The sequence below is a fragment of the Sceloporus undulatus genome, chromosome 4, assembly GCF_019175285.1.
Source record: "Sceloporus undulatus isolate JIND9_A2432 ecotype Alabama chromosome 4, SceUnd_v1.1, whole genome shotgun sequence".
Lineage (NCBI taxonomy): Eukaryota > Metazoa > Chordata > Lepidosauria > Squamata > Phrynosomatidae > Sceloporus > Sceloporus undulatus.
This window is the reverse complement of record NC_056525.1, coordinates 147,238,540-147,262,479: the sequence shown is the minus strand read 5'-3', so window position 1 is coordinate 147,262,479 and position 23,940 is coordinate 147,238,540. Positions and strand designations below refer to the sequence as shown.

General features: G+C 38.4%; 1 protein-coding gene across 4 annotated transcripts in view; it reads right to left on the bottom strand.

Moving 5' to 3' along the window:
* The window catches only part of TRIO (trio Rho guanine nucleotide exchange factor), a 269,887-nt gene that overhangs the window by 78,655 nt on the left and 167,292 nt on the right, over positions 1–23,940 (bottom strand). For all 4 annotated transcript variants that reach the window (XM_042461739.1, XM_042461740.1, XM_042461737.1 and 1 more), the window contains exons 24-33: positions 22,319–22,385; positions 20,482–20,591; positions 18,806–18,875; positions 18,007–18,096; positions 14,394–14,486; positions 11,104–11,215; positions 8,484–8,674; positions 5,885–5,986; positions 2,365–2,507; positions 974–1,073 (exon numbers count right to left, since the gene is read on the bottom strand). In XM_042461739.1, coding sequence (XP_042317673.1) covers positions 974–1,073; positions 2,365–2,507; positions 5,885–5,986; positions 8,484–8,674; positions 11,104–11,215; positions 14,394–14,486; positions 18,007–18,096; positions 18,806–18,875; positions 20,482–20,591; positions 22,319–22,385 — 1,078 coding nt within the window. The remainder of the gene's footprint in view (positions 1–973; positions 1,074–2,364; positions 2,508–5,884; positions 5,987–8,483; positions 8,675–11,103; positions 11,216–14,393; positions 14,487–18,006; positions 18,097–18,805; positions 18,876–20,481; positions 20,592–22,318; positions 22,386–23,940) is intronic.

The window sequence follows — 23,940 nt, the reverse complement described above, 5'->3', positions numbered from 1 at the left end:
AGGCAAATTTAAAGTAACATGTACTCCAAATAATGCGTCTGTGAAAGCTTCACATATGAGCATTGTTACAGACAAGCTGAAGGAAATAAAACCATTAACTAGAGATACTTAGGAATTTATCTGTTGGATAATATAAAGTTTAGACATGTGTTATACAAAGAACTTTATCAGAACTTGGAACAAACAAGGAACATAGTTACCTGTATCAAGTTATCTTTTCCCCCAATTTTATTGTTTAAAAATGATACAAACAAAACAATACCTGTATCAAGTTACCTTTTAAAAAATTCCTTCTTTTTGGTAATAAATCCATGGAAATGAAGGTAGGGCTTTTAGGTGGGTGAAGGAGATGCGTAACAGTAACTATTTTTAAAAGGACATTTTTGAGGGTTTTAAAAGCCATTTTCAATTGAATTGTTCATGTTTTATATAATTCTCCAGGTTCCCAACTAACATACTGCAAAAGTACTGTAACAAGTTGCAGTGTCAATGGCAATTAATCATAAGGAGGACACTTTGCAAGAAGTTACATAAAAAATTAAAAAGTAACTTTCCAGGGTCTAAGCTGCACAGAAACAATCTGCAAGATCTATTAAAAAGAAGCAACTGTAATATCTTGCAGAGGTCATTATGATAGCCCAAAAAATGATCTGAGGACATCTTATATGGTTTGACTGCTGAACGTAAGGGGACCTGTCCATGATTAGGATTAAAGGACCACGTGGGAACCATATGTATGCTATTCTGCATTCCTTAATCAAAGAGAAGGATATGAGAACAAATAAAAGAAAACACAAGATTCAATTCTTAGATGAAAGAAATTCAGATTTAACCTTCGTGAGATGGGATCACTAAGGTAACATTTTGACCCTATGGTAGAAAAATAAGGGTGATTCTCATATATGAAGAGGTAATACCAATAATTCTTAATGAACAACTTTTCACCAAAAAGTTAATTTCTTTTTTGCCTTACCTTATCACTATCTAGTGTATTCTGTGAGGTTCGAGATGCAATTGAGATAGTATCCGGCTGACTACTGCCATCTCCTTGACTATCCAGGTCTTCTCCATCTCTGGAATCATAAGAAATTAGGAGTCAATAGCTGGAAAAATGTTGTAATTTAAGAAGATGTTAATGCTCATTTTGTGGAAGAAACAAACAAATATAATAACCTGCTATACGTAACCTAAGAAAAAGAAATCAGACTTCCTTATAGTAGTTATACTGTTGGTTTCTGGCTTGATGATGATTAGCATAGCATAGATCATGCATAAATAATCAGAATCGTGGAAGCTCACTGGGAAGTAGTGAAGATGCACATAAACAAGCAGCAAAAACTAGGTATTTCATTACATTGTCCACTTGGCAAATTTCCATATTGATCATGCTCATGTATGAATAATCATATAGAAATAGATCCCTGTTAATCTGGGAATTTTGCACATTTCCCGTATCACTCACAATACATCAATGAAAGGTACAGATACTTTAATCTTATTAAATGTGTGCTTTCAGAAATTTCAACACCAGTCCATCACAGAACACTTAGGGAACCAGCTACCTGATGACCTAAAGTTCCCAATAAGATATATTTGTATACAAGCCAAAACAACTTGAGTGAAGTGTGATCATATCTTTGGATGCTGATCCAGTAACTTTCAGGACAAGGTTGAGGCTGCATCCATACTGCAGAAAAAATCCAGGTTGACACCAGTTTAACTGCCATGGCTCAATACTATGGATCAGCTTTTTGAGACATTCAGTTTTCTCTGTCAGAGTCTCCTGGTGCCACATTGAACTACAGTTCCCAGAATTCGACAGCATTAAACCATGGCAGTTAAAATGATGTCAACCTGGATTATTGCTGCAGTGTGGATGCAGCCTTAGAGCATGCAACTGTGTAAAGCAGAGATTCCCAACCTTTTTGACTCATGGAGCTCTTATTTCTGTGGTGGAGCCCCTAAGAGCCGTACCCTATGTCTTACAAGTTAATGGTGTTTAGGAGTATATATAAGAATAATATTCTTATTTTTTTAATTTCATTCAATTTTTATTTCTTTCATTTTCCTGGAGCAGCCGTGGAGCACCTGGGAAGTGCACGCAGAGCCCTAAAATCTCCTTGGAGCATAGGTTGGGAATCCCTGCTGTAAAGCATCTACTAAAGATTTGCTTTGTGTAATTAGACCTAAACTTGAACTATTCATACATGTTACTATGACCTAACCTTGCAACATCAAAATTTAACTGTAGCATCTTGTTTTCCAAAGTGAATACAACCACACAAAGCTAAGAAGGACCTCATGAGTGACTGGTTGGACATTTCTATCTTTTCATTCTTTGCACTTGACTAGGACTCTACTAACCTTCTTCCCTTCTGTTTTGCCGTTGGTGCAGTTTTGGGAATGTGAATTGGCTCTTTTAAAGCTCCTTTGAGATGAATTGTTCTTTCTTGTATCACCTCTCTGATGTGCTTGATCCAATCTTGTTTGTTCTCAATACTGGAAGCCTTTAAGATAAAATAATGGCAGTAAAGTCCACTGGTCAACTCCATGAATGAAGCCAATCTGACTGTTCTCATTTATAGGATTATATTTGTGTTTTACATTTATGAAGCATATTTATTTCTGCTATAAATTATGGTTAAAAAAATGAAGGGGAGATTCTATTTCATGTACTGTTATGTGATTTGATTACACGGAAATGTCCTGACACCCTGAGGGCAAATCAGGAACCTACAGGCCTAACATTATAGAATAATAGAGTTGGAAGAGACCACAAGGGCCATCCAGTACAACCCCCTGCAATGCAGGAACTCCCAATCAAAGCATCCTCAACAGATGGCCATACAGCTTCTGTTTGAAGACCTCCAAGGAAGGAGACTCTATCACACTCTGAGGGAGTGTGTTCCACTGTTGAACAGCCCTTACTGTCAGGAAGTTCCTCCTAATGTTGAGGTGGAATCTCCTTAGGACTGGAGCATGGCTTTGGTACAGCTTCTGACCTCTTAGGACGCGTGCATCATTTAAACAGCATACCTCCAAAGTAACCCAAAGCGGCTTTATTTTGGCCTGTCTATTTGTGTCCATAGATTCACTCATAGAAGCATTCAGCTATCATCTTGTACAAATCAACTAATATGATAGAGTAGCCAAGTCACAGAAAACACCCATATACTAGTTACTGGCCTGTTACAGGCTGCCAAAATAAAGCTGCTTCGGGTTTCTTTGGAGGTATGTAGTTTAAATGATGCATGCATCCTAAGAATCCGGAAGCTGCACCAAAGCTGCACTCCAGTGCTTAGGAATGGAGTGTGGCTTTGGCGCGACCTCCGGACTCTTAGGACCCATGCATCATTTAAATAGCATACCTCCAATGAGACCCGAAGCAGCTTTATTTTGGCAGTCTGTAACAGGCCACTGTAATGTAATTTGAATTCTATTACTGCAGTCTAGTATTGGTGATACATTAATGCAGTGGAATTTCTGTTGCTCATCATGGGAAGGGAGAGACTCATGCACATTGGAATGTGTTACAAGTAATGATGCCACTCATGAGTTATTGTGGGGGTGAATGTGAGCAGCCGCTCTGATAGCCTTTAGGGCTGAAGGGCAGGATATAAATACAATAAATAAATAGATAACATCATTTCTTTTGCAAGTCATGTAATGGCTGCTAAAATCAATGATCCTTTTGGAAGAATGTAATGCTTCCTTGAAACATGGGGGAGGGAATGTTTCTGCTAATTTAATCTATATGAAGTGGCTGGGCATATTTTTCCCTAGTTTATATTTTTTAAAATAAGTGTCCCAAAATATTCAGAGTAGGCCAAGATGCTGTCCACTACCAGCTGTACTTACTGGAGTGGGCAGCACTTCATGACAGAATCTGATATACTTGTTCTAGCCTCTGACACAGATGTATTTAGCCATATGTCCATCCAAACAGTCAACTCACATCGTACCACCAAGGTAAGTGAAACCTACTGTATATACTCATCTTTAAGTCAACCTCTTGTATAAGTCAAGGGCAGATTTTTTGGCCAAAATTAAGGATTTTGATATGACCCATGGATAAGTTAAGGGTAAAACTTAAGGGTGTAGCAAAGGAAAACATTGCCAAAGAACTTACAAAATTCCAGCAGGCCTAATTGTTTGTGCTCACCGTAAAGACTGGAGGGATGAGGGGGGAACTATGGTAAATGATGGCTGTGTGATGTGTGGGGGTGGCAAGAAGGCACAGGTGAGGCTAAGAAAACGTGCACATGTCAAAAAGTATGAAAAGACAAAACAAAGAAAATGGTGACTACATTAGCAGTGATTATGGCCTTTAACTTTAATGTAATAACCTTCCCTGATTTAAACTCAGAAAAGCAGATGTCTTATTCAAACCCTTCAAAGCCTGATTCCTCTTGGTGCTGGTTTGAAGGGAAGCACCAAAGCACTGCTACAGCCACCATTTTATCACCCAGGCATTCAAAAAGGTCAGAACTGACAGAGAATAGAAGGGGTTGGTGCTTCTTTTAGGTGCTCCTGGGACAAATTAAACTCTCACCTTTTGTCACTCTACTCAGAGAGATGGTTCCTTTTTAAAAAAATAAGAATTTAAAGTACTGTACTTACATTGACATTGTACTGACATTGAATGGCCCATGTATTTTACATCATTTTTTAAACTAAAATTTCTAGACTTATCCAGTGAGACCTCGGTATCGGTGGATTTGCCATCCGTGGACTTGAACATGTGCAGACAGCAAGACTGTGCTGTCCCCAACAGTGGTGTGTGCACACAGCGGCACTGCTATTGGGGGCAATGGGACTGGAGTTCTTCTTTCCTCCTTCCTTCCCCTCCTTTAGCTTCGGGGGTGGAGGCAGGAGCCCCATCGGCCAGAGAGAGCCGGAGCCAAGGCTTGGGTTTTGGAGCAATCCCCCTGCCCCTAGGCCTAACACCCCAAGCCCTGGACCCAGTTCCAGCTCCTTCCAGCTGATAGGGCTCCAACCTCCACCTCTGAAGCCAAGCTGATGCAGAAGCCTTGAAGGGGGAAGTTGGAAGGTAGATAGGAAGGAAGGAAGGGAGGGAGGGAGGGAGGGAGGACTTGCATATACAGTAAACTTTATAGGGGAACTTAGTAGTTAAAAAAAGATTTTTAAACAATGAAATAAAACTAGCAGGAATGTATGAACAAGGTCCTTCAGACAGCAGAAAACAGCTAATACTGATGAGAAAAAAGCTTGAGGGATGATATATAAGGGACAACCAAACAAACACATCTACCAGATTCAGGCCTGATCAGTTGATAACAGATTTATATAGAACACATTTATAATTACACTTTGGGCAGTAGACCATAACAGAAATGCTCTGTTGGGGTACAACTTTATTGTCTTATGCAGCCACCAGCAGCCAGGTTTCTGCACTGCTTTGAGCAGAGTGAAACTCTTCTTTAAAGTTAACAACTTGAAGGTACACAGCAACAACAATATAAAAATAAACATTATTTTCCATCTTACTATAGGTTTTGGTTCATTTTGAAAAAAAAATAATTTATGGTTTATTATTATTTTTATTTGGAACTGTATATATATACTATTGTTGTGTGCCTTCAAGTCATTTCCAGCTTATGGCAACCCTAGTAAATGCAAAGCATTACTTAGGGAGGGAAAAACTCCTCTGAGTTAATGGTAATGAGTTATATTTTAGCACTGTAACAAACAACAAAAAATTACACTTAAAACAAGAAATGTTCCAAAGCTCAGGAACATTGAGTTATGTAAACATCAAAGTATGTGTGAGCAACTGAATTCTGGGTAACATGCTCCACAAAAAATTCATCTAAGCAACAAACAAAATTAGTAAACACATCTAGGAGTATTTTTTCACAATTACCTTTAGCACAATTTTGTTGTCTGAAGTAGGAGTCCTTCCAACCCATAGTGCAAATTTGCAAGGATCACCCTCCACATGCTCTGTGACACCCAACTCAGAGGTCTGCAAATAAGATAGGAGGATGAGAAAACTGCATATATTCCATTATGAAATTCAGAACAGCCAAATGTCTTGTAGCTTGAAGAGGCACTTCTAATGGATTTAAATCCTGGGCTATCCTCGCTCATAAAAAACAAAAACAAGAGACCAGAAGTCAAAACATGACAAAACAATTGCTTGAGATTATTAGTTGTTTCCTGATTGACTCTGTGGTTCTTATTTATGTTCCATGACTTTAACCATTTTTTCCTTCTTCATTAATATCACTAAAGACTTCCTAAGTAATTTTTAATGTCTGTGGCTGCAATAATCTTAAATTTAAAACCCAGTTTACCACAAATCATTGACTGATGGTTTGGCTAAACTGCCAGTATTTTTTTTGGTAACCTTTGAATGAGTAGTTTTAACACAAATGAATACAAGGACATACTGAAGTCAATCATAACTGAGCAGCAGTTGCTAATTTACATGGCATTTTGGGATAGGTTTAAGCAAGATTCAACAATTAAGCCCACAGGTATTTCAGATTTCTTTAGCCCCAAGTAGAACTTCTGATTTCTCTGTTACCTTTCTGTTTTAGATGTCAAATGGGATATTGCAAGATAAAAATAGTAACTCTGCACATGACAAAGGAAAGCTCTCAACAGCATCAGACATGAAGCAGAACACTGGAATAATTTCAAAAGCCAAAAGATGATACGTCTGGACTTTGTTCCTTGACATGTTGCCGTTGACATTCTGTTGTAGATCACTCTCACTTTACATGGTTCAATGGAGTCAGTTCAAAAAGCTTTTCAACTCTAGGTCAAATCCTGGCTTAGGACAAAAGCTATCATGTTTGGTTGTGTCAATCAAAAACTTTCATGCAAATTGGTGTGACTGGCAGTCTGTGCCCTGGAGATACTGCTCTATCTACTATGGGCTGTTTCTGGGTCACATCTGAAGAACAGTGGTAGGGATACATGTGTCTGCTTCAGGCAGCAGCTTTTAGTGTACTCCAGAACCTACAAATTGGCTTCCAATGATGACAAAACTTTTTTTTTTTTTTGGCAGTTAAAAATCATAAACTACTGCTACTCAGTGGTGGACAGATGCAATATTTCCCAGTAATGAAATATTAACCTTTTAGCAGACAAAAGGAGGTGAAAAATCACCTTCCCTTGGCCATTTGTTAATTTCTGAGAAACAGGAAAATAATTCAAAAGAACATGCATGTCCCTGAATATCAAGGAACTTCCCAAAACCACATTTACTTGTGTGATTACTATCTCACAAAATGTAGCTATTATGGGACAATTCCAAAATATATGTATCAAGGAAGCATTAGCAGTATTACACCTTCAACAATTTTCTGATTTAGAAAGCCCTTTCTTGAACAGATGTGGTGATCAATACACCCAAAATTCTGCTGTATAAGATGCAGTCTATAGCCATATTAGTTGTAAATGTAATGGCCATTGATTAGTCAGAATTGGATATTCTAATCCCCTTCATCTTTACACCCACCCATCTCTCTGAATCCTGTGCAATATCTTTTACCATCTTATTTATAGTAAGATTGCTCATTTGAGATAAATTCCTTGAGTGATATATACCCAAATAAGTAATAGAAACTGAGCAATATCGAAACTGCCATTCTTTAAATACTCTAGAGTCAGTCTTGTTTCCTACTGGCAGTATTTCTGACTTGGACTAGTTAATTGAACACCCTGATATTTTACCAAAATTATTAATTGACTGCATGAAAACAGAGATCCACTGTTGGGGCTATGAAATGAACAACAACGGATCATCTGTGAAAACAACATTTTAAAATTCTAAGCTGACAGGCATAAATCAATTGATCGTTTTATCGAGTAGCACATGCTAAGGGTTCCAAGTACAAAATGAATATTAAAAGACAATGGACATCCCTGCTTTGAACCCCATTTCAATATAAAAAAGGATGAGAAAAAAACCACTGAGTTAACCCATGCTCTTGGTGCGGAATATAATTTTCTTATCCATTTAAAATATTTTAGGAAACCCCAAATTAGCCAATACTGTGAAAATAAAGAGCCAATAAAGTTTATCAAAGGCCTTCTCAGCATCTAAGATAAATAATGGCTGGCTGATTGGTTCTATGTGAGTTTAAGCAATCAAGTCCACCACCAATTGAATATTACCAGTTCTCTGCCTGGCCTTGATAAATCCTGCCTGGCCAGGACTTATGAAAGGTGAAATGGCTTTTTGTAATCTATTACTTAAAATAGATATCAATATTTTGATATCAACATTAAGGAAGTATTTAGGGTGGGAATTAGCATAGCAAATATAACCCTTAACAGGTTTAGGTATCAGGGTAGTATAAACATTGTTTATTCAACCTTTGCTTTAAGAGAAACTTGGAAAAGCAATGGCACTCTATATTTTAGAGTTCCTGGCATGAAGACTTCTGCTTGGAACCAACAATTCAACTTGGCTATGTTTATTCATTTGAACTGGAATTTATTGAACTTACAAACAATTTGCTCTTGTAGATGTATTTGCTCCTCCCACTGGAGTCTTTCACTTCTTTACTAAAGACCAGTGACATCTCAAAGAGGAAAAGATGCCTCTCACGACCTTTCCGAATTAGAGTCTTAGGATCCCATACTTGGAAGGATTCCTGAAGGATGAGCTCTCCCTGAGATTCAATGTTTTCATCAAAACCTAAGAAGCAAATTGGAGCAATTCAAAGAAGAAAAGAAGAAACTCAAACAGGATTAAGTGACAGAACATGATATAACTCTTTATTACTGTACTGGTTTCAAAATTTTAAGAGAACTGCTCAGGTTCCACAGAAATTTCATAGCAGCTCTTTTCCAAATGATGAAACAACCCTTACAACAAGCAGCTTCAAGAGACTGTTGAGTATTCTGAATTACGCCTATCAGATTATGAAGATATGTGTTATAATAACAATGGTCTATGACTCATACAGATTCTACACACTCTACAATGTGTTTTACTATCCTTTGTAATATATGCTAAGGTTCTGTGGCAATGTGCAAGTTTTTCTTAGCAAATGAGAAAAGGGGAGGGGGCTCACATCAAAGCAGAAAGTTGAAAATCCACTATCTCAATTAATACTGTACCTCACAGCTCCATTAGTACTTAATTAAAAAAATTATTTAGCTTTTAACTGATTGCTGATGAAATGAAATATTTACATATTGCAACAATTGAAGTTTCTTCTTTGTGCTTTAGGAAAGAAGAAAAGAGAAAAGGCAAAACAATAGCCTCAAATATATTCGAATGATTATCGCACACATGATGAAGCTAAATGGACTTCTGCTGCTCTAAAGGGTAGTATCTAAACCAGGCCTGCACAACATACAGCCCGGGAGCCGCATGCGGCCCACCAAATGATTTTGGGTGGCCTGCAAGGATGTGGAACAACTTCAAGGTTCCTCCACTGCTATTGCAAGTAACAACCTGCATTGCTTACATAACTTAGCTAGTATTGTTGCTGATACATCAGTAAGTAACTTTTAGTTTATGGTGATACTAAAAATGACGAATACATGAAAAAATATCACAAAGAGTTAACTACTGTAATGTGTTTAGCACTAAGTGGAAGTTGTTTTTATTTATTGTTGTTATACACCTTCAAGCTGACTCTGATTTATGGTGACTCTACCACAGGACTTTCTCAGAAAGATTTATTCAGAATAGGTTTGCTATTGTCTTATTTTAAAAATGTGACTTGCCCAAAATCATATGATGGCTTTCCATAGCTGAGTGGGATTCTGAACCCTGGTATCCTTGCATATTAGTCCAACACTCAAACCACTACACTATACTTGTACTATGTTATTTGTTTGGCTCACATAAAAGGCATTTAGATTACATTAAGGATGCAGTCAAAAGATCAGCTAGATTAAGCATTATGTTCTTCCACAGACAGCATTAAACAAAACATTAATATACAGAAGTGGCAAGCCAATGTTTATATCATGCCCATTCCTGCCTCCTAGAACAAAACATGTAAATATATGGCAATAAGAAATCACTCTCTTTAGTAAATTGTAATACATAATCCATCAAAAACCATAAGTATCAACAGATGGATTAGGAGATTTAGAGATCAGTTCCTAAAAGGAAATACTTTCACTTGAGATGTCAACATGTCAGTTATACAAATACTCAACAGGGTTTGTTTAAAAGACTGACCTGTGTAAAAGAAATATTGAAATATTCCATTAAACCTGCCCACATTCTCCTTGACAAAATGACTGTTAGATTATATGCTCACTTCAGCACATCTGTTTAAATATAAGTGCAGTAATGGCTCCACCAAGTCGTATACATGTTTGCAAGCCCCAATTAGAAAATATCCCATAATAGAAGCAATAGACTATATGCTATAGATTCACTGAAACTATGATCGTAAGCAGAAACAGCAGATTTTCCCTTACATGTTGTTACCTGCTATACTTCTAAAGTGCAAACATTTGATCACTTCTGAGAAGACAATTGAGTTATAGCAGGATCAAAATGAAGTTTTAAGATGGAATCATCCAGGAAGATTCTAACCAGCTAGATTAGAAAAGTTTAAAAAATGTTCCATTGCTTTGCATGATAATAAATGGACTTACTACAGATGGGTATGCATGTATATATACACTGCAGCCATTTTCTTATTCTCACAAGATTAATCAAATGGAAGTACTGATATAATTTCTGTTTTGCCTGAACAAGACCCTCTAATTCACTTTTCGCCTTTCATTTTATTTTCGGCATAATTTAGTGACACACTTAAGACCATCCGAATATCACTGTGCCAACAGTCGGCTGCTTAGTGGCTTCACCATGGAACCCTAATTATTCTGTCTGGCTGCATACAACCCCATTGATCAAAACATGAAGGAGTGCAACAAAGGTAAATTTATGCCAGAAACAACTGAGTGTCAATGTGGTTGGATTTGCCCTATGCTTATAAACAGCTATTTCATTCCAGATTTCCATTTCTTTGTAGTTTGGGGATTGGTGAGGAGTGGGGGTCAGAGATGATCAAGAAAATGGCCATTCATAAGCCTGGTTTAAACACAGATTTGCTAATTTTTCTGAACTAAGACCATAGAGAACTTTATTCTTACCTTCCAGCATGCTGAGATGCATGGCATCATTGGCTCGCTTTGGCACACTAAGCATCACTTCTAAGCCATCTTTAATCTCACCTTTACCTTCTTCACAGCAAGTGAGCAACTCCTGCAAAGACATCAGAATCATAATGAGATTGTGCATCATTATTAGCTCTTTTCCAAACAGTTTCTTTTAGCAATGGCTCTCTAGGATCTCAGGTAGAATTCCTTCTCAGCAAATGTCACCAGCAATCTTTTCACTTATGGGTGGCAAAATGCAGCCCTGCTCCAGGCTGCATGGATTTCCCTCCCACCATTTAAAAAAAAACAAAAACAGAATGAAAATGGATCCCCAGCCCATGAGTTCAGTAGCTATAATTAGTTATTTAAACAAGATAAACCCTGTTTAAGTCCCAAACAACCTTTTAAAAACACCAGAAGTTATCTGTGTTTTTTTAAAAGGCTATTTCAGAACTAACAAAGATTTGTGGCAGGGCGGAGTAGAGAACAATTTGTAGATAGTTGATTACACCCTCCTCAGGCTTCTGGAAGTGCAATAAGCCATTTTATCATGGGGAAGAATGGCATATGAGGTGCAATGACATGTGGGTGTGGCCCACTGAGGTTTTGGGGAGGGAAAGGGGTCCCCACACTCAGTAAACCTGCCCACCCTTGTTTATCTGGACATGCTACTGTTCAAACCTTATAAACGCAAAGCATGTGTTCTTGTAAATAAATTAGGGTACATCTACATTGATTAGAAATGTGCATGCTGTCAGAAGTCTTGGAAATACTTTGACTAATTTGTTCTCTACTGACTTGTATACCCCCATATGGCTTGCAAAGAAGCAGACAATAAACAATATTAAAATTTAATAACTCTCACCTTTGGAGGCATGAACAACTGTCATCTGGCCTCATATATGCGGATCTGTGGATCTGACCACTTACATATCACCATGCTCTTTATTATTCAATGGTGCTGTGGATATACGGATGCGCTCACATGGATGCATGCACACAGCCACATACCGAACAATAATGGGCACGGCCATCTGTGTTTCCACTCATCCATGGGGAGAGCCCAGAGCTGGACCCCCATGGATGAGATGGGTCCACTGCACTTGTATACGGATCCTACTCCCCAGCCATCTCTGGAACCAGTTTGGGACAGTTAAGATTATTTTTCTCAACATCTACTAGATGTTTGGTGAATAATCTGGCCTCTGATCTGGACCTGAAGCAAATCAGACTGTACTGCAGAGTCCAACATGGCTGATGTCAGAGTACTGTGAAACCTGGGATCCTATAGTTTCCAGCATGGTTGCAGCTGTAATTTCTGTGGTGCCAACTCTTATCAAGACAGATCCCACATCCCACCTCCCAAGGACAGTCCAAAAGCACAGACAGTTGTCTTCATCCAAACGAATTCTGGCAGTTTGTATCACCGTGAATAGCAGGTCTTTTCTTAAGTTAATTAGATCTAAGTTGTTCAAGAGCAAACTGTCCCTACCCCCAAATACTGTGCATTACAACTGAGATAGCTTAAAATGATATAATGTTGCTTGGAAAATTGATTTTTCCCCTTCCTTCTACTGCAGATAAGTTCAGAAGGAACAGGGAATCCTACCAGTGTTGGGACATTCAACTCTTTTTATTACTCTCTACAGCATCCAAAAGGTTAGAAAAACTGGGGGTGATAATGGTTTGATCTGAACCATAGCAGGAATGTACTGAAATGAATCTTATCACAAGTACTGGTCAACCTCAGATAGGTTTGAATTCAACTTTACTTGAATCAAGTAGGAGGCCATTGATACCAAGAATTCAAGGTTTAAAGCTGCACATTTAAAATTCTGCTTCACTCCTTCTACTTCCTTTTATATTAAACCTGTGCATAAGTGGCAGAAGTAGACTGCTGAAACCCTTTGTTTTAAAGATATCATCAATTTCTCAAAGGGCTTTTAATGTACTTGCATAAAAACTATGACAACTCATCTCCAAATGCCAAAGATTGCTTTGTTGTTGTTGTTTTTTGTTTTTTTTACTGGAACATTTTTAAAAAAGGAAGTAGAGGAGATGAATTAAGTGCATCCAACACAATACACAGAAGCTGCCTGGACATCACAATTATCATTTACTGGATAGTCTCATTCTTGTGTAGGCTCTCAAGTCTTCCTAGTTATTCATTTGTACTTTCTGCCATCTGCCAAGCTTCCTTTAATTGCTTTTGATAGGCTTTTTGGTCCCTTAGCACTCTGTTGAGCAGGTGCACAGAAACCTTGCTCTGTGAAGCATATAATCAAGATGTGTTGCTTTGCTGCTGCCTACAGAGAGGAAGAAAATGGAGTGGAAGAATACTGGCACTATTTTTAATTAAAACCAATATATCATGGCAGGGTTAAGATGGCAAGTTAATGCATGAATAAGAGAATCACATATGAATAAAAAAGAGTGGCAATGCACTTATTTAATATGTCTTCCTAGCTATGTGACCTACCATATTACAGAAGGCATATCCATTTCTACAAATGGAAAAAGGAACTAAACTTGAGGGTCAAATAAGTCCATATTACTCTTTTGTTTAATAGACGATGGCCTCATCAGATTTAATCCCTGTGTTTCTTCTTCTCTTCTGTTGATGACCCCTTCCCAAATTTGATCAACATGGTTACTGCCTTCTCTGTGGTTGCTTCTTAGAGGGCACGCTAAGTCTTCCTCTTGCATGGTTTATCTGCCTCAAATCCATGTACTACTAGAACAGATACTTTATAAGGCACATATGACTGCTGCATTTACATTGCAGTATCCTGCCACAACCTTATAAAATGAGTGTGGTAGTCATGTTTGCCAAATGAACAATTTACCAGTATCTGGACTTTACACTGAGGCAATCCTGTGTTTTTTTGTTAAATATTACTTACTTCTAGTAGTATACTTTAGAAGTATAATTTCTATATTCTTGCAGCCACCTAGCTCTTATTAAGTAGTTTCAATGGATTCTCAAACTACTGAACTCTCTTTTTGTATCACACACAAACATTTCTAGATGCTGAAGAATTCCAAGAACCACCAGGGATATTCCAGGTAACACGGATTTCATAAAACCTAATTCTTACTTTATGTTTTTATGCTGCCTTTTTCAATCGTAACAGTTCTTTAAGTGTTTTCCTTGCTACTAGTCTGGCTTTGAAATGAGAAAAGTATGTATCCTTCACAAAATACAGAGGTGCTTTGAAAAGATATCGGAGTGTAACAGGTGCCCTTTTGCAGAGCTGGCTTATGCAAAGAATACTGACATTTACCTTTAGAAGAAGCTGGTATTTTGTTATCCTCTGAACAGGTTTGATAAGGTAAGAGGAGATTGAGTTGGCTAGTCCGTGCCGCTGTTGTATCTCCTGTATCAGAAAGAAAAAAACTTGAGGACAAAATGTATATAGAAAAATGTTAGCCAGCCTAGGGCATTTGCAGCTCAATTCTCCATGTTAAGAATTAGACCAGGTATTTGAAAACACCTCTATATTATGAGACCTAGTGTCAGTCTGCATATTTTTCAGCCTGGGCCTATTTACTCAAAAGTCCCAATGAGATTTGTTCCAAGTGTTCACAGGACTGCTTGCATCTCTATGCTTCTTATTCAACATACTATGGCTCATGAATATATTCCCATATTGTAAAGAGTGTATAACTGGGATCCATAATAGGCAGGGTGTGCAAACACAGGTAACTGCAAAAAATGGGATCCACTAAACAGAATTAACTGAGCAATTTCTTATCAGTGTGACATCATGCTTGATGGACAGTATTATGATGGCAGCTGTAATCCCACTTGTTTTTCAACAGCATATTCCACTAATGTTCTGCTGCAATTATGATGGGAATTTTACTCCAGATTTTAGGCCTCCCTTCAATTTTCTTCATCTTCCTCTTGATTCCCTACACTGTCTGATTTTAGGTATAAACTCTTCAGGCATGGGTCTCCCCACCCCCATTTTGCTTGTCTGACTTTCTGTGGATAAGACGAAGGTAAAACCTTAACCCATACATAAATTGGCCCAGGGTTTTTGTGTAATTTTGGGGCACAAATTTCTCAACTTATAGTCAAGTATAAAAGGTAAGTCAGAGTTTGGAGATGTTACCTTTTTCAGATGACAACTCCCAGAATTATAGCAACAGAGAAAGGATTCTGCAATTATCGTCCAAAAAGATAACTTTTCTAAGCTCTCTGCACTGATTTTGCAGCTGGGTGCCTACTCTGAAATGTATATCTACATGAGATGTCACAAAGTTGATGAACAAAAGAGAAGATCACGTTTCTTCAGATTTAAAAATGACAAAACTAGGGCTTAATCAGTGGCATTAATTTATTAAAGTCTCACACGATCATACAGAAGAAAAACAAGAGAGCTAAGAGAATAGCCCATCACTCCCTTCCAAGAATACTCTGTGTTGACTATAGTTATAGAGTAAAGCAGAAAGTTTTTAATGAAATATTTAAACTAGGATACTGAGCTGAAAAATACTGTAGTGAATACAATTCCCTTTTCAGGTTTCTTTTCACAAAGAAAGTAACTGAACAAAGTACATTCAATTATTAGATGAACATTTACAAAATGACAAAGATGGGATGTAGCATCCATCACCCCTGTACACTGACTATACTATCTAGGACTGACAGAAATATCAGTCCAACACCACCTGAAGGGCCAATTTTGCCCACCCCTGACTCACAAGAGTACACAGAGCTGTTATTTAGACTTCCTAGTTTAGTGAGCTGCCATCAGTATTTGTGTTGTGTGCATGCACATGCACGAGCATGTGTGTAGAATGGGAGACAGAGAGAGAGAGAGAGAGAGAGAGAGAAAGATGGTCAACAGCTACTTTGAGCAACTTAAAAAGAAGTGGCAAATTGTGTGGCAAAGCAAACCTTTAGCACTGGATCATTATGGGGCTGGCCCATAAGAATACAGACATGGACTAAGTATTGTTAGTATTAACAGCCCTCTAGAAATTACAGCTCACAGCATCACTTAAATGCCATATAAAACTACTTGTCCAGGATATTAATCATTTGTACACATTTCTTATTAATTTCACTAGGTCTCCTTGCCAAAAAAGCTTTAAAGGTTAAAATATCCAACAAAACTAGGTCTGCTCAAGTGGATTCTTCTTATAATCTATGATAATTGTTGCCAATCCTGCTATCACAGAGCATCCTAAATTAAGGCAGGATTAACTAGGTCAGTGTTTCCCAAACTTTGGTCCTCTGGATGTTTTGAATTTCATCTCCCAGAACTCCTGAGAGTTGGCCAAACTGACTGGGGCTCCTGGGAACTGGTGTTCCAAACACCTAGACAACTAAAGTCTGGGAAACATTGAACTAGGCCAAGGAACCTTGCAAAGAACATCTTTGCCCTGTGACAGTTTATGGCTAAGTAGTGTGCTGCAGATGCCCTAAACCCTACGAGTATTTATTATACTTTGCTCTTTGTGTACCATATTGGGTAAGGTCTTTATACAATAAAACTCCATATGAACAAGAAAGTTATCAAATTCTAAGCCCTATATTATTTTCAGCACTTATACATGTTCTCTCACATAGCTGATGCCACCAGAAGTAGATTTGTTCGTCCAATTAAGCCTGGTAGAATTCAGTTAGAGTAAGGAAGTTCACCACAAATCTTGTCCAACATAACACCCCCAAATATGCCTTTTCATCCCTTGTCACAAAGATCCATCTTGACATTGTGCAGCTACTTAACTGAAGCTTATCTTCTTTGTGACCTCAAGCATGACATCAAAATATCATGCTTACCTTTGACCTCAGCTACTTTCCTACCAACAGCAGTGGTCATTAAACTGCTGCAACTACTGTAGACAGCCAGCAGCCTGACTATCTAGCAGGTTTGTTGGATATTTTTTGATGTGTTTGATGCAGAATTTAGCGTAATTACTTGTGTACAGGATAAATCCTTGACCTAATATCCTGATCCAAAGAGGCTTCTTTACCTTGCCCAGTTATCCTTTATTGGGGCAACAGGGAGGAACCTTGTGAGGGACAGATAGGATTATGTCTTATGAAATTTCCAAGCCACAGAGTGATTTAAGTATGATTCATTCATTGCTGTGGGTAGGTTATTATACTCCACTTCCATGAGAGAATATGTAAACTAAGAAAATATACAAAGGTATTTAACTGTTATTCCTATCTAGAGTTGGCCCCATGACTCAACAGAAGCTTACTAAGTCAACACTAATGTAAATTTCACTTATAAAATGGCTTTACCCTAACTGGACAAACAAACTGATTTAAGCTAGAATGTATCTCAATTTAAATAGGGACTTTCAAAATGTGTCCATTTTTTTGAAAAAGCTATTTCTATGTTATATATTAAAATGATTTCTTAACACTACATGTTGCCTTCAAGCCCACAGCATTCTGGTGAGAAACAAGGATTCTGGTGAGAAATTCTGATTGCTTAGAAGTCTAGCAAAGAATGTACACAGGCCAATTTCTAATTCCTCTGGTCAAGCTTCTGTGTGGCTTAATCAGAGGCTCATTCACACTACACAGTTATGGTGTGATTATTCCACTTTAACTGTCACGTTTCCCTCCCATGGAATCCTGGGATTGGCCATTTACAAAGAAGACAGAGAAAGAAAAAATTCTCAGCCAGAACATACCAGTACAAACCCCAAGTTTCCACAGGATGGAATCATGGACTAAGTAAGAAGTTAAGGAAGTTGAATATAAGATGAATATAAATTGAATATGAATGTTAGCTGAGCTAAATACGAATTGCTAACTCATATGAGAATGTATTTGTGCATGTGCATAGATACGCACACTATGTTCATGAAAACCAAAGGTCCAAAAGGTAAAAAGATTTACTCTAAGCACAGGAATCCTGTACTCACATCAAAGTAAGCACCAGCATGTTCCAGTATCAATTGGGTAGAGTCTGGTTTGTTCTTGCAGTAAGTCACATACATTTGGAACTTGTCTGCCTGTAACACATACATAAAAAAGCAAGTGTCTTTTTACAAAATGATATACCTACTTAAAAGGATTACTTTGCTGAAGATCATGTCCTTATTCTAATTAGCTAATTAGGGGAGAAATATACAAGAATAAAGGAAAAAAAGCAATAAAAGTGAAGGAAAAAAACATAAAACAACAGCTATATGTAAAACTAAACTGAATTAGGCCAACTGAGATGTATACATTCAGAGGCTACCAATTTCAGTAGACGTGAGCTTGTCTGACAGACGCAGTGGGAGCTGGTAATCATTATGCAGTTCTGCAACAATACATTCTAAGAATCAATTACGAGGTGACCAAATCTCACACTAATGAAGATGTTGATTTCATTGTTTATAACAGGATTGGACAAAGTGAAACTCTCTAGATGTATCTGGAACTCAATGCCCATCAGTCCTACGTAGGACTGATGGGAACTGTAATTTAACAACACCTGAAAGAGTGAAGTTTGGAACAAAAGGTTCCTAATCATAGTCTGAAGCCACCAAGTATTTTCCGATTTACTATTTACATGAGGTTCCTTCCTAAACTGAGGATACCTTCAGCCTCTTCTTATGCAAAAATGATTTCTCCGAACTAATTTCCATCCTATTTTTCAAAGAAGAATGGACACAACTGTACAGAGTATTCACATATTCACAACTGATTATCCACCATATAAAAATATGCTCTTACCCAAGTAACAAAACAGTGACCAACATCTTCAGGTAGCTGCTCATATTTTTCCAATTCTTTCAAGAATATACTGTAAAACAGAAAAAACAAACAAAATCAAACAGTTTCACAAACACACTCTATGCCAGACTTTCATAAGGATACTTCATGGCTTACAGCTGAATTATTTCTTTTCTCTCTAGTGTGATCAGAATTAATATTCACTATTGCTGGCATTTATGGGAAAAAGGTTTCTAGTGATATCAATGGGATTTCCCCCTCTACATGTTCTAGCTGTATAACAATGTAGTGTGGGATTTTGGTTTTAACATACTGACACTGGAAGAGTTATGACTTTCTACTACATCTGTTTTCATTAAAACTCATTACCCTCTCCCATGTCTATAAATAATAATAATAAAAATACTGACTGCAACTAGAAAATTGAAATCAGGTTTAGTACAGTCCAGTGTAACTTTGGCTAAATTATACAAACATAAGATATTTCAAGAAGAAACAACACTGTATATAATGGGACTTGAACCTCCATGGATTTTTGTACCCACCGAGGGTGGGATGGGGTGGGGTCCTGGAACCAAACCCAGCAGATACAAAGGGCCCACTGTACTTCTAAGTGTTTAAAGCAAAACACATCATTTCCTCCACTTCCTTGCATGTCCTACTGAAGCCTTTTGTGCATTATTTCACATTGTTACAAAATATTTTCCAATCCTAAGGAGAATTTTTTCCCCAGGAAGATGAGTACTGGATAGAAAAGACGGGCAAAATCAGATGCCTCACCTTGCCAAAATGCTTTCTTGTTACTACAAAATGTCCACTGGTTACAACCCTTTGTATGCCCATGCTATGTAGCAAAACTGCAACCAATTACTAAAAAGCCTGCCCTGTAGCTATGATCTTGCAGATTAAAAGCAAGTTATCATAGCATTAGTTTGAATATTATATACTTCTTGTTGGTCTCATGTGCTTTCAAGTCAACTCCAACTTATGGTGAGCCTATCCTAGGGTTTGCTTGGCTAGATTTACCCAGAGGAGGTTTGTTCCTTTTATGATGAGAGTGTGTGACTTGCTCAAGATCACTCAGTGGGTTCATATGGCTGAGTGGAGATTTAAATCCTGGTTTCCTAGAATTGTAGTCCTGAAACCACTACATCACAATGTCCCATGTCCAAGAAAACCAAAAGCAACCCACCAAGTACCAAGGCAGTCTAATACGTTAAGCAGCCTGGAATTTTGCATTTACATGAAGTTTTAAAAGCCAGAAAGTAACCTAGCTCATTTCAGATGGCTTAAGTGATACTGGGCATTTAAGAAATGGGTAAGGAAAATTTGTGTGATACTGGGGAAAGGGGGGAGGCAGCCAAAGATCTGGAGGCTGTAACCTTCCCGGATACATTCCTGGTTCTCTCATGCGTGTTCACCATGTGACATCAGGAGGCAAATATATCTGAGGATGAGAGTAAAACTGAGAAAGGGGCTTGAAGGTTATTGTTCTCATGGGGTTTTTCAGACACTCAAAAAGTTTCTCTCTCATTTTTCTCTCCAGCATTCGAACATTCTTCCCATGCTGACTATACGTATCTCTACTGTGTGAAAATTAAATTATGTATTAGTTTACAGAATATCATCAGCTAGTCTTCATTAGTATCCTCTACATGGCTGATACTGTTACTCACTTATTATGGAATTCATAAATCTCCTGCATGTTTCCAAATATGATATGCTCCTTGTTGACAATACCAGGAGGGATTTCCTCAACACCACTTGTTATTTCCCACAGATATGTCTGATCAAAAGGAAAAAAAGAGTGAGCTGTGAATTTACTCAGGAATCCCACACATGACCACTTCAGTTTTTTTTTTTAAATAATAAACCTTAAAAGCTTCTTTTAAAATCTGGGGTCTCTCAAGGAGCCATTCTGTCTCCCATTCTATTTAACATTTACATGAAACCGCTGGGAGAGATCATCCGGAGTCATGGGGCGTGGGGTTATCAGTACGCTGATGACACCCAAATAGTTTTCTCTATGTCTCCGACTGATGAAGTGACCGGGGATGGCATCTCCCCTCTCGTGGCCTGTCTGGAGTCGGTAATGGGCTGGATGAGGGAAAACCGACTCAGTCTGAATCCAGAGAAAATGGAGGTGCTCGTGATAGGTTCTCCTGGCCCGGGGATGGCGGTGGTTCCACCTGTCCTGAACGGGATCACGCTTCCTGTGAAGGACTCAGTACGCAGTCTGGGGGTGCTCCTTGACTCGTCGCTCCACCTCACATCTCAGGTGGATGCGACGGTCAGGAGCACCTGTTATCAGCTTCAGCTGATACGCCAGCTGTGTCCATACCTGGGCCAGAGGGACCTTGAAACTGTAGTACATGCTCTGGTAACCTCTCGTCTGGATTTCTGCAATGCGCTCTACATGGGGCAACCATTGTACCATACCCGGAAGCTACAATTAGTGCAGAATATGGCGGCCCGACTGGTTACTGGTACACCCAGAGCCAGTCATATAACACCGGTGCTTAAAGATTTGCACTGGCTGCCTATTCGCTTCCGGGCGCAATACAAGGTGTTGGTTATTACCTATAAAGCCCTAAATGGCTTGGGCCCAGGATACCTTGAGGACCGCCTCTCCCCATACAATCCGCCCCGCACACTCAGAACATCCGGGCAGCAGTTGTTAAGGGTTCCAGGGGCTAGATTAGTCTCTACTTTTAAGAGGACCTTTACCATCTCGGCCCCTAACCTCTGGAACTCTCTGTCCATTGAGCTCCGCTCGGCCACCTCCCTGGCCCAGTTCAAAAAGGGGCTGAAGACCTTTTTATTCAAACAGGCATTCCCTGATGTGAGCCCCGAGTAATCTCTCCCTCTTCTCTACGTCAGCAGTGGCAAGCTGGCTGAAGTGTTTTATTGGATTTTAATTTTGACTGTGTAACTTTTATGTATTGTATTTTATGGAATGTTGTGCACCGCCCTGGTTTTGTAGAAGGGCGGTATATAAATAAAATTTTTATTTATTATTATTTATTTATTCTTCTGATCTTGTAAATATATAATCCTGACAACAGTCACAGCAGGCTAAAAAAGAAAAGTTACATTTTAAATTCCAACAGCTACAGTAGAAAGACTTCCCTGTAGTTTTTTAAAAAATTACTGGCAATTTCTGTTTATAGAGAATGAACAGTTTCTCGAATGTGCAACTCACACAATAGAAGAATTAACAGCAGATCATCCCTTTTGACAAAACACTAAAGCCTATATAAAAGAAGCAGTCAGTTTACAATGCTCCAAAATGAGGCCTTGTCTCGTCAACATAGACATTTTACAACAGCAAAACAAGATGTGGATCAACTCAGCACTGTGAGTTGTCTAATCAATAGGCCTGCTCACGGTAGGAGACAACACCATTTGGCCAGCCATTTTAAAAGCATAACATTTGATAATGCAAAAATTCCAAAAGAAAGCCTTCCATCCCAACACACAAGTACATTAATTAGATATTAGACAAACACTTACATCCATACACTCTCTGAGGTCTCTTACGTATGCCTTTTCTGTCTGAATAAGCTCGGCCATAATGAACCTTTGAAACAAGAAGACACATAACATTAGCCTGCTACATCAGCGTCTTTCATTAAAATATTATTTCCTTTCCTGCAGTGAAAACCTTGTTGATTTTCTAACAGTAAACAGATATATAACAAGCAGACTACACACGAACATGTAGGAGATGCTTGTCTGAAGTAAAATATTATTTGAGATAAAAATATTTCAGTTTTTCCATAATTTCAAGAGAAGTCAGAATAAAGTAAGGAAGTCTAAAGAACAAGAGAAAAGCATGAATGGTTTTCTCAGTAAGAACACAGATTTTAACAACGAGAGTTACTATTAGCTTCTAGTGTAGTGCAATGGTTTGAACGTTGGACAGTGACTCTGGAAATCAGGGTTCAACTACCTGCTAGGCCATGGAAATACACTGGAAACCCAGACACTCTCAGCTTCTAGGTTTGCCTTAGGGTTGCCATAAGTCAGAAATGACTTGAAGGTACACAGCAACAAAAACAATTTCGTCCCTGCATCTTAAGCAGATGAACAGTAACACTTATCTTGCAAGCCATCCTTTCTCTCCTCTTGCTTTGTCATTGTTTTATAGTAGGGTTGGAAATCGCGTGCCCTGCCCCAACACTACAGACTCACAGTGCTCACCATTCTCAACCAGACCTGGCCTGGCCTGCTAGGAGCTAACTTTACCTGCCTCTGCCTTACAGTACAAAGCAAATATAATGTTTACACTGGATTTGTATACTTAGATATTTAACATATAATTTTTATATGGGTGAATGTAGAAAAAGACTCATAAAGATTCACCAAAAAAGTACGAAATCATAAAAAGGTGCACATTTCTTCTTCCCTGATTTGTTGTTGTTGTGTGCCTTCAAGCTTACTCCAACTTATTGCAAACATACTATGGGATTTTCATGACAACATCTGTTCAGACGAGGTTTGCTACACCCTTCCTCTGAGGCTGAGTGTATATGACTTGCCCAAGACCACCCAGTGGGTTTCCATGGCTCAATGTGGATTTGAACCCTGGTTTCCTAGAGACCTAGTCCAGAGTTCTAACCAGTATATCACAATGGCCCTCTTACTCATGATCCATAGGAATATTTGATTATATTTTTGAAAGGCAGCAGATATGCTAGTTTTTAAAAAGACTGAAGAGAGAATGACTTGCCTAAGAATCACCAGTCAAATTGCAATTTGCCCCTAATATTCAAGACGGAAAAATCCCCTGAACAAACTCACATGTACAGTAAATCAGATTGGGATGGAATATCTAAATACAGTCACTCCTCTGTTTTTGTGGACTTGAAGTCCGCGGTCTCGATTACTCACAGAGAGGCGAGTCCCATTGGCTAAAATGGTGCATGTGTGAGAGCGCATGGCCATTCAAGCCAAATATATGTGAGTTTCCATTTTGCGGGGGGGGGGGGGGGGGCAGGAACGGATCACCGCAAAAACAGAGGGGAGACTGTATGTATTAAAGATTAAAAAAGCATGGGGGGAGTAATCTAGCAACACCTTTAAGACAAATTGATTTATTCCTTCTCACCTTCTGTTTTTTTTTCTTTTGCAAT